The sequence below is a fragment of the Apus apus genome, chromosome 7 (assembly GCF_020740795.1).
Source record: "Apus apus isolate bApuApu2 chromosome 7, bApuApu2.pri.cur, whole genome shotgun sequence".
Taxonomy (NCBI): domain Eukaryota; kingdom Metazoa; phylum Chordata; class Aves; order Apodiformes; family Apodidae; genus Apus; species Apus apus.
In genome coordinates, this window is record NC_067288.1 from 24,587,738 (window position 1) to 24,604,787 (window position 17,050).

Below are 17,050 nucleotides of genomic sequence, written 5' to 3' on the forward strand. Positions count from 1 at the left end.
AATGGCCCAAGTGCTTTCAAGATACAAATGCAAATTCAGATGTTGCTGTTGAACCCAGTTTCAAACACATGAGCTAGCAAAGAACATACATGAACATGGACTTGAAGAAGGAGGAGCTGAGAGCCTTCATCACTGAGAGATAACAAAATTAGTTTCATTTTATTCTATCCAATAGATGTCTGACAGCATAAAGACAGAACCGGATAATAGAAACTAAGTTGGCTTGATACTTAGGTTGGACTTTGGTATCTCTAGAATAGGATCAAATTTCCTGGAAAACTGTCATTTAATACCTCCCCTCTGGTTGCCATGTATAAGGTCACAGCAGAGGTAAAACTGGAGAGTATCCACAGTGTTTCTCAGAGATACCAGATACTCAAAATATCACTGAGGAACAGGAATTTAAACAAATACTGACAAATAGGTGCCTATTTGGGAACTGCTACATAGATTCATATTTTTTGTTTAGGCAAATTGAAAGGTGGGGCAGAAGAAAAAAAAACAAACAGTGATACTGTTCTGATACAGGGGTTAGTACAGAAAATTATCCACAAACCCCCTATCTTTCTGGATTTACATGTATTTCTTGGTATTTTCATACCATCTATGTTAAACAAAATGGATTCTTCTGAGGTTGCTGAAAGTACTAATTCATGAGACTATTGTAAAACAAACAGGAATCAATGACAGAGTTTTGCCTACATGAGTAGTTACCTGACACTTGTTTTATAAATATTCCTGTGTTCTGACAGGATAAAGTCAGTTAGAAAGAAGCTTCAAGAACTCAAATGCTCAAATCTCAAAGCTTTCTAGTCCCAAGACGTATTTTCTTAGTATCTCATTCTTACTCCTGCTAAAAACATCTTTAAAAATTGGCATGAAATTTAAATAGAAATATTTAATTTTCTTTGGTAGTAGATCAATCCAGAAGCAGAGATAAATATAGAGGTCACCCATTCTGGTACATTGTTACATTTATATTACCCTGTGTTTATTTGCCTGAAGTTTTTCTTTTATGTCTACATCCATGTTTTACATTACTGACAGTAACAGTAATAGATATCAATTTCTGCTGCAAAGTTTTCATGCAAAATTAAATTTTATTTAATTATTTACTATTTAATAAGCCCATAAAGAGACAGGAAAGGAATTAGCAAGTATGTACATTTCTATAAATAGCAAAATTAGAACACTGTACCCTTTGGTACAATAAACATTATGGTACAATAGAGGTTAAGATTCCTTTAAAATCCAACAAAAATCCTCCCTTAAAACCAGATTTATAGAGTAAAATAAATTTAAAGTTTATCTTTTCAGCAACATAGACCTTGTCTATGCTTTAAAGATTCTGGTTTAGAAGCAAACAATCTCACATCACTCTTAATCTGAGTGCCAGTAAGATTCTGCTGAGTATGAAGTACAAAAATCAGGCCAACATAAGCTTTCTCAGTAATCAAGTTCTTACACATATTATATTCAGATATGTCTGTGAAACCATCTAATATTCTTATTAGTTATTATTAGCTCTATGTGCCTATTTGCTATAAATTTCCAAGTTTCTAATTTCTAAATTTTCATTCATTAGAAGTGCTTGGATAGGCAGTGCAGAGGTATCAGTAACCTTTATCTTTAACCTCTTAAAGTCACATTATATTCAAGAAAGGTACGAGGAGTGAGGAAACAAAATACTTTTATATGACAAAATAAAACTGGTACATGAAAAGTGTTAGATTTTCTCTACCTGTGTAACAGGTGAATAAAATATCAAAATACAAGAAGGTGTGGAGGTATCTTCCCTAGCCTACTAAAAATGAACATAAGAAGAGCACATAAAGATGAGTAACAGCTGAGAGCTACCTAAACAAGCAAAATTCAAATAATTCAGTGATTATTATAAAGAGCCATTTAGACAGATTATAGGACCTGGCCAGAGGAGGATTAATAAATTATTAGTGCAATCTATTCAACAATGCATGACTTCTGCCTAATTCAACACAGGTAAGAAGGTATACAAAATGAAACACACTACAGAAAACTTGTATTTCAGATTGGTTAGGAAATGCTACAAGTCAAAAACTTGTAGATAGAAGTCTTCAAAATTTCAGAACTGGTCTCCTTCATAAAAACTTACACATTTCTATACATGCATTTTACAAAGCTAGGTACATGCAATATAGCTTTCAATGCACAGTAAAGAAAATAATCTGTCTTCTAAAATTATAAACTGGATAAGATATTTTAATACATCTGGATACCACTAACTGAAATCACCAAATAACAGCAGAGTGAAGAAAGGCTGCATAGAAAGGAGAAAGTAAAGAGGTGGCCTGTTTCCAACTTTGGACTGCTTTTGATGTTATCCTTTGTTCATCTGACTTTGGAGGCAGCTTCTGCAGGAATTAACTACACAAAATGAGTTCATAGGCCAGAAAAAGAGGATGAGTACCTCAAATCATGCTAGTTTTTCTTTTCTCCCCTGCTTCTCCAAATGTATCAACTGTTGTAACAAAAGACATCCTCTCTCCCTACACACATATCATTTGTATCTTTAGACAATCACAGCTGTAACATCACAAAGAAGTTGTCCAGTAAGGATCAGAGGGTTGTTTTAGGTCAGTAATAGGAGGCCTGAACAAACTATAAATCCAATCACAGTAATAAAATATTCCTGAAAATCTAATTGATTAAAGACAGCAGAGCCTTTACAGCCTTTTTTATTTTACAAAACTGAGTAGGACAAAAAAGAAAACTCTACAGTGAGAGCTCTGTGCAGTCATAATGATGTCCAGCTACGGTATTATCTGTCTTACCCTGGCAACCTGTTTAAATTTCTGAAGAAGAACAGGCTATCCTTTTTAGTGATCCATACATACAAATAACAAAAAATCCCTAAACATCTTGAGTCAAAATGCTAGCCTGAGTCCAACTGCAACTGAAGCAACAGAGATAATGCCTTCGAAGTAAATAACATTTGGTTCTTTGATTTTAATCTCAATCTGGATTGATTTATTAACTCTAAGTAATGATCAAGTCCTAGCTGCCAAATATCCATTCTTCTCTATCTTTCTTGGTATATTTTGTCAGTACCTTGGTGATGAAGGACTCCAAATGTATTTATCAACACTCAAAGAACAAAATTTGGCACTATTAGGAAACCCCTTCTGTTGGAAATTCTTTTTTTTAATCTCAGTGAAAATACCACTTCTGAACATGATTCATCAGACAGCTGAGTTGTTCAGGGACACACAAATACAGAATATATCATGCAGCCTAGAGGTGCACTACTTATTGGTCTAATATGGTTGCTGAAATAGTAATTAAAATTCTCACAGATATTTTTTAGCTTTTCATCACTTTGTTGTATTCAATTCATATTTTTTCTCAAATTCCTTAAAAGTAAATTTTCCAGGACAGAGATAATACTTTTCTAGTGTGGCTACAGTATCTTGGACAGTGTCAACTCTTGAGATTATTTTCTGGCTATTGCCCACAAGATAAAAAATCATTCCTTTCACCTATAAAGTCCTCCAATATTGGTATAGTTGCATATTTTTATAATTTATCACATGTACACACATTTCTTTTTCTCCCAAATTTCAAATGAATCACTATTGCCACTAACACCTTTTAGGACATTCTAGCTCAGAAGTAACCATGCACTTGAAGAACTATCTATTTAAAATATCTGAAATGCAATTTGGAGATGACATTTGTTCATCCAATTTCCGGTTTCACGGAGAAGGAATTTAGCAAATTTGTAGATGGTGGTTGAAGTTAAAAAAAACAAAAAAAACAAAAAAAACCACAAAACAAACCCTGCCCAATAAAGAGCATTATCCAGAAATAGCAGCCTGTGACACGTATATAATTAGAGAAATTGGAAGCTTTGCCCATGAGACCATGTGTTCCACAGCAAATCCTATTTCCTTCGTTCTTCCTTTCATGCTTATTGTAAGCATAATCATTGCATGATTATAGTACTTACATGTAACATACCAGGTTTTTTTTGTTTTTTTCCAGTATTGTTATTAATTGAATTCAATAAACAAATGACAAAAAAAAAATCCACAGCTCAGACCTTATCAGACCAACTGACTTGGAAATTAGAAACTGTATAAAGAGACCAAAAAAACAAATTTTACATCTCACATGTATCTTATAGGATGATCCCCTTTTATCTATAAATATGTCAGAAGCTTTTTCTTTTTCCTTGCTAAAAATGTGTAAAATAAATCTGACAACATAAAACATGATGTAGAAGTCCAAATCATAAGGAGGAAAAAGTTAATTTACTAACTTTCAAGTAAAAAAAAAGTTGTCTGATTGTACTGTAAAGCAAGGAACCAAAAATAACCCCCCCAAAACTTAACATAAGACTCTAAAAATAATTTTGAAAGGATCAGGGCTCTCACTGCTGTGCTACCGAACTTAGCTCTATTACCCACCCTTGTTACTGAAGCACAACAGTAACCTCAGACACAGGAGGAAGGAAGTAATCATTCTGAAAAAGACTTCTGTATGATGGTGAACAACAAATTAGGCATGAGTTTCCATAGTGATACAGCAACAAAAGGCTGCTGCAATTTTCAGCTGTCTATACTGAGACAGCAACAGAGCAAAGGGACCAGAGTCCCTTCACTGCAAGTTGAGGTATTAGCATACTCAGAATACTCTATTAAATTTTAGTTCCACGCTACAAAGAAAGTATTGAAGGAACTGGAACAATAAAACCAAGAAGTTCTGCAAGAAAGACAGCTATTAAGTGCTATGGATCTGGATTGCACAGTTGGATTCTCTAGTATCTTTAAAATGTGATGAGTACTCCAATGAGTACTTTCTCCTATGCATCTCCTCTGTGGCTTCTCTGATGTTTAATAATCTGTGGCCTTTCTGCCAGTGGAAACACAGATGGGTGTTGAAACTGGCCAAAGTTAAGAAGATATTGAGGGAGAAAGGAGAGGAGAAAGAGCAGCAGCCACACAAAAACTTAGGCTAACAAGTAGACAGTGTGATATATAAGCCTTGTTCCCCTGGGAATTTAGGCTAATTGTCAAAGGGCTGGAAAGATTCATTTATGATGAGAGTCCAAAGACCCTAAAGCAGAAAAGTACTTAAACACTTAAAGGTAAAGTGCTCTATTGGACTGAAAGAATCAAACATGATAGCTAGGTTGAGACACAAATGATGAAGAATGTTATAATTTACAGAAATAGAAATGTTAGCCAAGGATGATGAGGATTTATTTGTACCAAGAGGAGATATTACTAAGCAGATTTGCAACTGGGAATAGTGGGATTAAATAAAGGAAAGCTTTAGGCTAAATATCAAGCAACACTGTCAGTGAGATGAATCTATGGAACAGTTTTGAGACGTAAGAAGTGGAAACTCCATGGCTTATGAAAATTAAAACTGGAATGTAAAAAACGTGTTCTCTACAAAACAGTAACACATGGATGGTGAGGCTGGCAGGAGTGTCTGTTAGGTCTTTCTTTTAATTTATCACTAGATCAATAACACAAAATATTAAAGTAAACATACTATAAAAACTGCACTACAATCCAGTACTAGAACTGAAACCTAAATCAGAAATACATACAGTACAATTATGTCTTCCTAGTGTTTGTGTGGCTGTTGTTTTCACACTGTCTTTTTTGTCCCCTTTTAAATTCATTTTTCCACTGCTGGGTGTCAATGATTGGTCTGATGCAACAGGGGCAATACAGAATGGATGATTTCTAAGTCAGATAAGGAAAGGAAATTTCTTCTTTTCTCACAATACCATTGAAATAAATGTTTTTGTGAATAAAGGCTTTAGTGTGAAATATCAAGCAAGACTGGAGATATTTTTATAATGAAAATAAAATCTTCAACATATTTTCAAATCAGTTCAAGGTGTTTAAGAACTTGAAGTTGAAGGAAGAGGAACAATAAGAAGGAAATTAAATATATACAATATATAAAACTAGCAAAACTAGCTACTCCCTTTGAGTTCTCATCTAAAAGGTTGAATCAGACCTTATATACATATAAATATATACATATTTAATATATATCAATGCACAGATCTGCACGAAGGATATATAAATGCACAGATCTGCCTTCCTCCCACATCACCTGTATTGTAGATCAAAAATAAATATCATGTTATACAGATAATTATTTATATAGAGGTATTTCAGTATCTACTTTACACATAAAGTGATCAAAGTTACTTGTGTATTGGAGCAATGTTTTTAAGCAACTCTGAGTGGCGTGGCTTCTATTGTTACTATTTTGTAGCAGAATACAAAAGAAAAGAATCAAAACACATAAACCAGATTATAGAGTATGTTTGATGTAGCAATTTCTAACATTCATTTAATATAGCTGAGCTGTAATGACTAATACTGCCCATGTCCGCTGGTGCAAAGACCAAAAAGAGGTTCCAGACTAGATTACGTTCCTGCAGGTCTCATTTTAACGGAAATTGGAGAGATGAAAAAAAGATTATAGGAACACACATTATAAAAACAGACCTCACAAGTCAAACCTAATAGTGAAACCATTCTCTTTCATGTAGACAACCATGAAAACAAATATCCTGTAAGCACTAGATATATATTGTATCTTTCTACCAGATCTCTTTGCCTCCTTGAGACAGATTCCCATTCATCTCATGACTATATAATTTGATCATAGTTGAGCAAGGCACAGCAGGGGAAAGGGTCTGTCTGATAAAAAGTATCAGGCTCCAGGAAGACAGATAAACAATTTCATTATTTCTAGTTGTAACAGGAATGGTACAGGGGTGGATATTAAGATATTAGTCTCATAGGAATACAAATATCAAACATCTGCAGCTTTTTGTCTTACTAAATGTTTTATTTCCATTAAGTGAAAATGACAGTCTGATTATGATAAACTAAGACAGAATGCCAGAATAAAATTCAAGGTATGTGTGGAAAGTGGAATTAAATCCTTTTTTATTTGACAATGTCAAAGTTAGCACATAACCTTTTTCTGTCTTAGTTTGACAAGTGAAAAATTGGGCATGGAGGTTTGTTTCTCATGGGGTATTTTTGCTGAAAAAAAATATTCTTTAAAACTAGGTGAAACAGTTGGTTGCCTATCAAGTTGTCTCACATTTAAACCTCTCTTTTCACAAGGGACATACTGGCAGGTAACTCTTCCTCTGCTACAAGTCACTAGAGCAATGCCTGTTTGCAATGCTAACTCATGAATTAAACAAAGGCTTGAGTGGTAATACTTGAATAGCTATGATGAACTTCCTTTCCATATATTAACACATATATTTAATTTTTATATATTAACACAAATATATAACAAGCATTACTAATACAGCTCCTGTTAGGTGGCAAATGTTGTACTGTCTTTGTCATTACTTCTTGTGAACATGGTGATATCCAGTCACCCTGACACATCATAGAATCACAGAATCTTAAGGGTTGGAAGGGAACTTGAAAGATCATCTAGTCCAACCCCCTGCCAGAGCAGGATCATCTAGAGCACATCACACAGGAACGCGTCCAGGTGGGTTTTGAATGTTTCCAGGGAAGGAGACTCCACAAACTCTCTGGGCAGCCTGTTCCAGTGCTCTGTCACTCTCACAGTAAAGTTCTTTCCTGATGTTTACGTGGAACCTCCTATGCTCCAGTTTGCACCCATTGCCCCTTGTCCTATCACTGGACATCACTGAAAAAAGCCTGGCTCTGTCCTCCTGACACTCGCCCTTGACATATTTGTAAACTTTGATGAGGTCGCCCCTCAGTCTCCTCTTCTCCAAGCTAAAGAGACCCAGCTCCCTCAGCCTTTCCTCATAAGGAAGATGTTCCACTCCCTTCACCATCTTTGTGGCTCTGTGCTGGACTCTTTCAAGCAGTTCCCTGTCCTTCTTGAACTGAGGGGCCCAGAACTGGACACAATATTCCAGATGCAGCCTCACCAAGGCAGAATAGAGGGGGAAGAAAACCTCCCTTGACCTACTAACCACACCCTTTCTAATACACCCCAGGATGTCATTGGCCTTCTTGGCCACAAGGGCACATTGCTGGCTCATGGTCATCCCTGTCCACCAGGACCCCCAGGTCCCTTTCTCCTACACTGCTCTCCAGCAGGTCAGCCCCCAACCTGTACTGGTACATGGGGTTGTTCTTCCCCAGATGCAAGACTCTACACTTGTCCTTGTTGAATTTCATCAAGTTTCTCCATGCCTAACTCTCCAGCCTGTCCAGGTCTCACTGAATGGCAGCACAGCCTTCTAGTGTGTCAGCCACTCCTCCCAGTTTAGTGTCATCAGCAAACTTGCTGAAGGCACACTCTGTTCCCTCATCCAGGTGGTTGATGAAAATATTGAATAGTACCGGTCCCAGTACCAACCCCTGAGGAACTCCGCTAGTCATAGACCTCCAACTAGATTTTTGTCCCATTAACCACAACTCTCTGACTTCTGCCTTTCAACCAGTTCATGATCCACCTCACTACTTGACCATCAAGACCACACTTCCTCAGTTTATCTACGAGGATGCTGTGGGAGACAGTGTCAAATGCTTTACTGAAATCAAGATCAACCACATCTACTACCCTACCATCATCTATCCACCTAGCTACTTCTTCATAGAAGGCTATAATGTTGGTAAAACATGACTTCCCTTTGGTAAAACCATGTTGACTGCTCTTAATTACCCTCTCGTCCTTGATATGCCTAGAGATAGAACAACAAATTGTTCCATCACCTTTCCAGGGATGGAGGTGAGGCTGACTGGTCTATAGTTGCTCTCTCACATAAAGAGTAACTCCACCACCTCACTTCACTGACCAGCCTTTCCTAAAAAGGACATGGCCATCCATGACCACATTCCAGTCATGTGAGCTGTCCCACCATGTCTCTGTAATTGCCACCAGCTCATAACCCTTAGACTGCACACAGACTTCTAACTCCTCCTGTTTATCCTCCATGCTGCCTGCATTGGTGTACAGGCATTTCAGGGAGCAAGCTGAGCACACTGGTGGCACCCTTGGGAGGCAGGAGACCTTCTGGTCTTCATTAATACTAGAACAATGCCCCACTAGTTCAAACCCAGCTACAACCCCCTCCCACTTCAAATCTAGTTTAAAGCTCTGTGAATGAGCCCTGCTAACTCCTGGACCCTAAGACCTAGGACACATGCTTTTACTTATAAAAATTCAAAGAACAAAACCATATTTTACAGCAAACTTTTAACTACAAATCTTGGATGTCATCTGTTTTTTTGTTGTTGTGTTTTTTTTTTTTTTTTTGAGAACATACATTTTTGTCTAAGTAACTTTTAAAGCTATTATACTATTTAATTTAGTACTGCTTACCTGTGATTCTTTTACATTTTCAACAGTGAAGTTGAACCAAACTCGAAAGCGGGGGTTACAGGTATCTGGTCTAATGAACAGGTCATACTCAAACTCTGTGATGTGGTCCACCCGTCCAAGGTTGCCTACCAAGAATAAATTAAAAAGAATGCATTTTAATGAATGGCTGATAACCTCTCCAGGAACTACAGTGAGAAAAGTTTTTAAACCTACCTCTGCTGGTTAAAATATGTAAGTATAATAAGCCTTACAATAGTTCAAATTTATTTTTAAAAGACTTCATCATAGTCACAAAATAAAATACATACCCCTAAGTTACATGCATATTAATACATCAGAAAGAGGACAGAATGGATTTTTAATATTCAAACTGGCTTTTTGTATTCTCTTATCTGAGCATTTCAGTTAAGTGTCCTAACATTCTTAATTGTTTCTTTTTTTGTTTTTCTTTTTTTTCCCCCCACTTTTCTGATAATGTCTCTGCACCTTTTTTTGGCCCCACTTGTATGGATATCTTTCTTTCCATTTGCTGCTCATGTTCAAGCACCTTTAAGACTAGAGTCCGCAGATTTTCACCTGGTCCCTCTATCTGGTGTTCTGAGCACCTCTCTTCCTCCACAGATGGACTAGCCTTCATCTCCTTTGTAATGCAAAAGCTATCTTAACACTTTTCCTTTACCATTAGCAGCCACTGTTATTTCCTTTCAAGGACACAAAGGAGGATGTAAGATTTCACCTCAGCTTTTTCCTAGTGAATTTCATGTAATATTTTAAAATACAGACAGAGTTACATTGTCCTCTATGGCATTATTCAGCAGTCAAGCACACTGGCTATAGAAATGAACTTCTGCACTGGGAAAACATGCTAAGTGCTTTTAAATTGCTTAATTGGCATTTTTCCTTTGAAGTGTGCCAAGATTTTTAAAGACAGGGTTTAGACTGTCCATTTCATTTCTATATGATGAAAATAAGACTTCACATTTTCCTGATCCAATCAAAAACCCATCTCATCAGATCTTGTATGACAGGGCCATGCTTTGTCTCACATGCTAAATTACGCTTGTTACAAAAATAGCGCTGTAAGATGACCTGGTTTATTGTTTCAGATATATTTTGGGGTTTAGATATATATTTTGGGGTTGGGTATATACTGTTGGGTTCAAATAGTTACTTATGACACTATTTGAGCTAAACGACTGTCTCCTCAGCAAATCCCCTTTCAGTCAAGATGACTGTTCATTGGTACTATGCTTCTCAGTATGAGCACAAGTAGCAAAATCCAGCTGACGTGCTGTTCTGGGGGGGAAAAAAACATTTTCAACTCCGTTCATCAATATATTTGCAGGATTTCTTCCTCATCCTAAATTGTTTCTGGCTTTGCTAATTGAACATTTTAAATCTTCCCTATTTTTAATGTTATCATCTACTTTGCTACACACATTTTTCTTTTCGTAAGAAAATTCCCTTCACTGATTCCCTCTGCAGAAATCCGCTTCATGCTAACAATCTGTTCCTAAACACTTGCCTGAAGGATACATTTGGCATAGCAAATATTTGGAAAAAAACAGCAATATTGTACAGCTAGAATACCTTTGCCAAATATAAATAATGTCATCTGCTCTCTCGGTGTCCATGCCCAGGTGCCAGCAGTGGGGGCTGCAGGTCCCCGCCCTCTGAGGAGGGACGAGGCTGCCCCACACCAGTCGTGGCCGGTTCCAGCCCCTTCCAACCAGTTCCAGCCTGCTCCACCACAGCCCTGCCACAGGTGCATCTCAGGCCCTCAGCAATGGTGGCGGCACATGGTGAAAATGCAATTGAGGAAGGGCAAAAATGCCACGCAGGGAGTGAGGAACAAAGGGAGTCTGAAGAGCACCAGGGTCCAAGGAGAAGGAGGGGAGGGGAGCGGGTACTGTGGGTGCCAGGGAAGATTCCCCCAGAGCCTGTGGAGAGAAGCTGGAGGACGTGGATATTTCCTGAAGGACCAGGGGCCCGCAGAGGGAATCCCCTGGAGCAGGCTCTCCTGACAGGAACTGCGGCCCTTGGGAATGACTCAGGCGGGAGCAGGCTCTCCTGACAGGAACTGCGAACCTTGGGAAGGGCACAGGCTGGAGCAGGGGAACAGTGTGAGGAAGCAGGAGCAGCGACTAGGAATTGTTATGGACTGAGCACTGTCCCAACCCCCTGCACTGCTCATTGGGGGGTGTCAGGAATGAAGGAGTGAAGTTGATCCTGGGAAACAGGGAAAGGTTTGGGGATGGTGTTTTAGTTTCTCCTTCTTTCTCACTATCCAAAGCTATGTTTACAACGGACAACAAACTCATTTTCCCCCAGTGAAGTCTGTTTTGTTTGTGATGGCAGTTGGTGAATGATCCCCTTGTCCTTATCTCGACCCACGAGCCTCTTCATCTTATTTTCTTCCCCTGTCCTGTGAACAAGGGCAAGTGAGAGAGCAGTTGGGTGGGCGTGCAGCTGCCGGCCACAGCCAACCCACCACATCTGCCTGACTTTAGGTTGTCCCTTACTCATCTCAAGTGCACTTTCCACCACAGGGGTCAAAGCCATCACTGTTATTCACACCAATAGAACTCAAATCTCAACATAAAGTATTATTTCCTACAGATTATTATCCAAAGTAAATAAGAGTGGTAAAATCAAGCTATTCCATTGTAATACCTTTAATTCAAGGATTTTTTTTTAACTGTATTTTTAATTAATCGTCATAAACACGTGACATTGTTGGCAAAGTAATATTTCTCATGTATTCCAGAATTTAGATGGTCCAAGCTGTTTAGATGCACAGGTTGGATTCCAGTTGCCTCACAAGTCACAGTTGAAGCTCGCTCTAGTGCTTGGGTGCCCAGAGTCACTTCAGCCAGACTTGTGCATGTGATGCTGGTGGAGCCACCAACATGAAGGCAGCAGGCTGGATGAACCTTGACTGTGGACTAGGTCTAGCTTGTAATCATGCCTTCCAATGATCACACAATTCCAGATATGGATTGTTACCTGCAGCACAGACCAGAGGTGGAACTTTGATTGAATTACTTCCAAAGAAAGACACCGAAGCAATGAATTTATGCTAAGTTCACAGATCAGAAAAAAAGCTGTACTGCAAGGCATAGAAATCTAAAATATTATTGTTAATAACTAAAAACAAAGCAAAATGAGGCCTTGATTTCTGACCTATTGCATATTTTATCTTTTTTTTCAACATCAAACTGATCTGAACTGTATGGGGGACAGACGTCCTGCTTAGATCTACTTCAGAGAGTTTAGAGGATCCCTAAACTAGCACTGGAGAACTATACTGATGTCAGTGAAATCACTGATGCTGAAGAGCTGGTGTGCTGGAACCACTCCAAGCCAGGCTCCTCTGGAAAACCTATATACCTATCTCAAATCCAGCAGAACCCTTAACAATTTAATCATTGTGTACAGGATTCCCTGGGACTCCCAACACTGCTTTTCTTCCTTATCTATAATACTTAATTTGAATACTCACCTCTCTCTTGCTGCAGTATTTTTTTTCTCTTCTGAATTGCATCTCACTTTACTACTTTGTGCCTACAGAGCTGCCTCTCGTGAGGCTCCTTCTTAGTAGGTGTCAGCTGCCAGAGTCACCTGCAGCATTAGCAGTTCAGGATCATTTTTACATTTCATTAGCACACTATTTCTTCTCTCTCTTCCAGATGCTAAATAGGCCGGACTTAACACTAATGCCTTCGGTAACCAATTCAACAAGTTCCTCCTGCTCAATAGACTATTGTTTGTAATATCACAGCCTTTGCTCACAATCTGTCAGCCTAATTTCAACCCACATAGCAATGTCATTAAACAAGACGGCAGTTTTGGTACAAAGAAGTCCAGAACTGTAAGAACAAAACACTTCCTCACTTTAAGAGATGTTTTGTAGAAAACTGACAATGCCACAGAAAAACATTTTTTAGTGTCCAAGAAAGGATATAAACTTCCCAACATTAATCTCACAAACAAAGTTAAGAATTTTACCTACTGCCTTCACACTGCTGTAATCATGGAAAACAATTTTATTCTAATGACTGAGAATTATATTCCAATAGCACAAGTGAAATACATTAGAAACTATAAAACAGGAATTAGACATTGATTGCAGTGTTCCATTTAGCCATTATACCATTTTAATATTTTAACATTGAAAATAAACATCTTAAGAGCAAACAACTTCTAAACTGCTGTTATTTTTTAATAGCTCTACAATGTCCCTTAAAAATTCTCTTTTTTTTTTTTCCTAATTTGTATAGCAGGAGAGAAAACTGTAATAAATGGTTTGACAGCAAGTTCCTCGATGTCACAAGGGTCTCTGTGCAGTTATGAAATACATACACTGCAAAGCAGTCCCTGAGGTGGGCAGTGTCCGTGCTGAAATGATGATAAATTTCAGAGAAAGCTAAACAGCACCAACGTTGTGTACTGTACCTACCAATCATTTCCAGTCTTGACATAACTGCTGAAAGACCCTTCCCATGCACAGTTTTTATTCTACATCCCTTGCTACTCTGCTAATTTGTGATATCAGTAAGAGAGTCTGTTCATAACCCTGTCAGTTAAGTACGTTCTTCAAACATAAGCTTTGCTTTACTTTGGGTTCAAACCCCCAGGAAACCATCACCAGTCCATTCAATAAACACAGAAGTTGGATTATACAACATATTTTAAAGCATCATCACTCCATACCTTTTGATTTGCATTACATTTGGGGGTTAACGTGATAAAACATAAGATATTGCTAATGTTATTTAAGGTGCATGTAAAATTAATGAACTGCCTGAGTAATGTGATCTGCAAGGGGAAAAAGCCCAACAACATTATGAGCAGTAAGATCTGAACTTATTGGCATTCTAAGATGTTTCTTGTTGTGGTTTTGTTTGTTTGTTTGTTTTGGTTTTGGTTTTTTGGTGGTTTTTTTTCCACAGTTTGTGTGCATGTCTGGTTGTCTGGTTGTTTCTGACTGTATCTTAAAAGTAAAAGAAGCAATTTATTAGAGAAGCCACCACTTTGCAAAATATTATGGATTTTTTTTTCCTATGTACTCTGAAAATAGATGGGGAGGTTCTATGACTATTACGCTTCACAGAAATATTTGTACAGATCTTTTTAAACTGATGGGAAGATGTGAACAAATCAAATTCCCAAATGTCTATAAACTGACTTTCACTTAGCCTTGGGGTTTGTTTTTAAGACATGCTCAATTTTCAGTTACAGCTCTGTTCAATACTCTTAGCTGACAGAAAAGACATACTTTTCTTTAATCATTCAAGCCAAAATTCTTGATTATATTTGCTTAAATTGCTTTTCAGAGTAATGTTCAATGCAATACTCTCAAACTGTGAACAGTGAAGAGGGTCAATAGCATGTTTCAAGTTTCTTTAAAAGTCAGAAAAAAGCCCAATGTTACTATTTTATTAATCATGCAACATACACTTAGTCCTCATAAAATATTAATGTAGATAGCTTCCTACATCAATAAAAAGTGCACTTTACACAAAGAAAGAAAACCTGCTTATGAAAATGCTCGCTAAACTTACCAAGCATTCTAACAATTATCATAAAAATACTAGAAAAGAAAATATAGATACGTTGAGCAATCCTAAAATCTTCTTAAACTGCACATTGTGCTTTCCTACAGAGAATTTTAAGATGAAAAATAGACCTTGAGGGTCTTAGACAAGCCGGAGGCAATATAAAGAAAAAGGTCAAACACTCTGCTAAAAAGGACCGTTATCTTCAGAACAACAACTTATCAGCCAGCTTGCAGCCCTGCTTATTTACAGTTATTGGTCCCAGAGGAAGTGCACTTCAGCGCAGGGCGCGATTACTTTGTAATGAGTTTGCCAGAAATGGTAAAGGAAACTAATTTGTAACAATGTGCTGTTCCCTGCACATGAACTTTCTCAGACACTTTTTTTTTTTTTTTTTTTTTTTTTGTCCAGCCATGAATAACTAACTTCAGCCTCCTTAATAAGCAGAGAAAACAGAAGTGCACTAAAAAACGACTGAGTCGCAAAGCATGAATGTGCTGAAATATCAGTGATTATCCCTCTCAGCTGTCCATTACAGTACTCATGATGACCACCAATTCCCCTGTGGTGGATATATAGAATGCAGGTTTCAGGGGGTGGATTTGCACATGAAAATTAACACCATTTGGAAGAAAATAGCCTGCACCTGTCACAGATTAGCAACAAAAGGTCAAATGCCTCCTTTTACACCTAGAGCACTTGCATATTGTATGCCTTGCTTATAGGAGCCTAATTCTGGTTTCTTAATTCAGAAAAGTGAGCACCATGGTGAACTTAGGAGAAAAAAAGAATTAAATCTTGGCTAAAAGCTATCAATAGATCTATCGATCAAGATACATATGAATGGAAGTAGCTGAGGCAATCTCTGTCTCTAAAAGAGGTAGTTTTTCAAAAGAGAATTACACAAAGTGCTCTTCTGTTTTTGTCAATATGCTGCCAGGTTTTGAAATACTATTTCTCATCCACACAATAAAAATCTTGACAAGTAAGCAATAGAAAATCACTAATACACTTGCAGCTGCATTTCAATCTATACAAATTCTTTAAACAAAAACAACCAAGGAACAGATTGGAATATACATCATTTTCACTAGTTGAACGTGGGATCAAGCCCAAGATAGTCAAACAGTATTAATCTATATTTTCATGCAACTCTGTATTTCACAAAATAAGGTGAAATGTAGAATGTGGAATACTCTCAATGGAATTCATCCATAAAGATCACAAAACACATTGAGATGATAATGCAAAGAAATTTTATTGATACATTCTAAATGGAACAGGAACTACAGGGACTGAGATCTGTAAAAACTTCTCTTGACTGAAAGATTAGATCTCTTCTGAAAGGAAGTTATAATATCAGTTGTAAATTCCCACTGGCTTTATGGTCTTTGTCTGTGAAAAGAATTTATAAAAAATAGTTGGGTGAGAAGTCCTAAACATCTTCTAAATAGCATTTTATTTTTATATAGGAAAAAAAATCTAACAAAATAGTGATGATTTCCAAAAACCTCTGACTGGTTTTGTATCATGTCCTGGGCTCCTGCCCAAAGCATATGTCAAATCAAGATTCCTGAAATTGCAAAGCACATTATTTGAATAAAAACAAAAACCATTAAAAAAAAAACCACATAGACAACATCTTGTAAATTAATGTATACCTTAAATTATTAAAATTGAACATTTTAAGCTCTGCAATAGGAAGTAACATCTATGTTGCTACAGTTAAATCAATGTTTTGGAAAAACTTCTCAATACTCTTCAACAATACAGAATTCTTTTAAGAACCTGACATTTGACTTAAAACAATAGCAATACTCATGACTCAGCTTTCAGTCAAAATCCAAATCATCTTTGAAAAACAGTCAAGACTAACCAATAGGCATTCCAAAAGTACATGGCTTGAGAAGCTGGATGCTTTGGACTTGTATTTGTAGTCTCTTTTCTATCCTCCTTCCTCAATTAAGCAAGTTGAAATTGCTGGGTTTCCATTATGTTTTATGTTTTTACCAATAGTGACATTCAAAGGACAGTAAATCAGTAGCTTTTGTGAATCTTCTTTGTGAAAAAGATTGTACAGGAACAATGCCTATCTTAGCTCTTAGAAGCAATTGGGAAAAGTCCAGCTCCCAGCACTGGAAAGGGTAAAC

General features: G+C 37.3%; 1 protein-coding gene across 2 annotated transcripts in view; it reads right to left on the bottom strand.

Moving 5' to 3' along the window:
• Positions 1 to 17,050, bottom strand: part of LOC127386921 (BEN domain-containing protein 5) — a 911,971-nt gene that overhangs the window by 860,074 nt on the left and 34,847 nt on the right. For both annotated transcript variants that reach the window (XM_051624630.1, XM_051624629.1), the window contains exon 3: positions 9,343 to 9,467. In XM_051624630.1, coding sequence (XP_051480590.1) covers positions 9,343 to 9,467 — 125 coding nt within the window. The remainder of the gene's footprint in view (positions 1 to 9,342; positions 9,468 to 17,050) is intronic.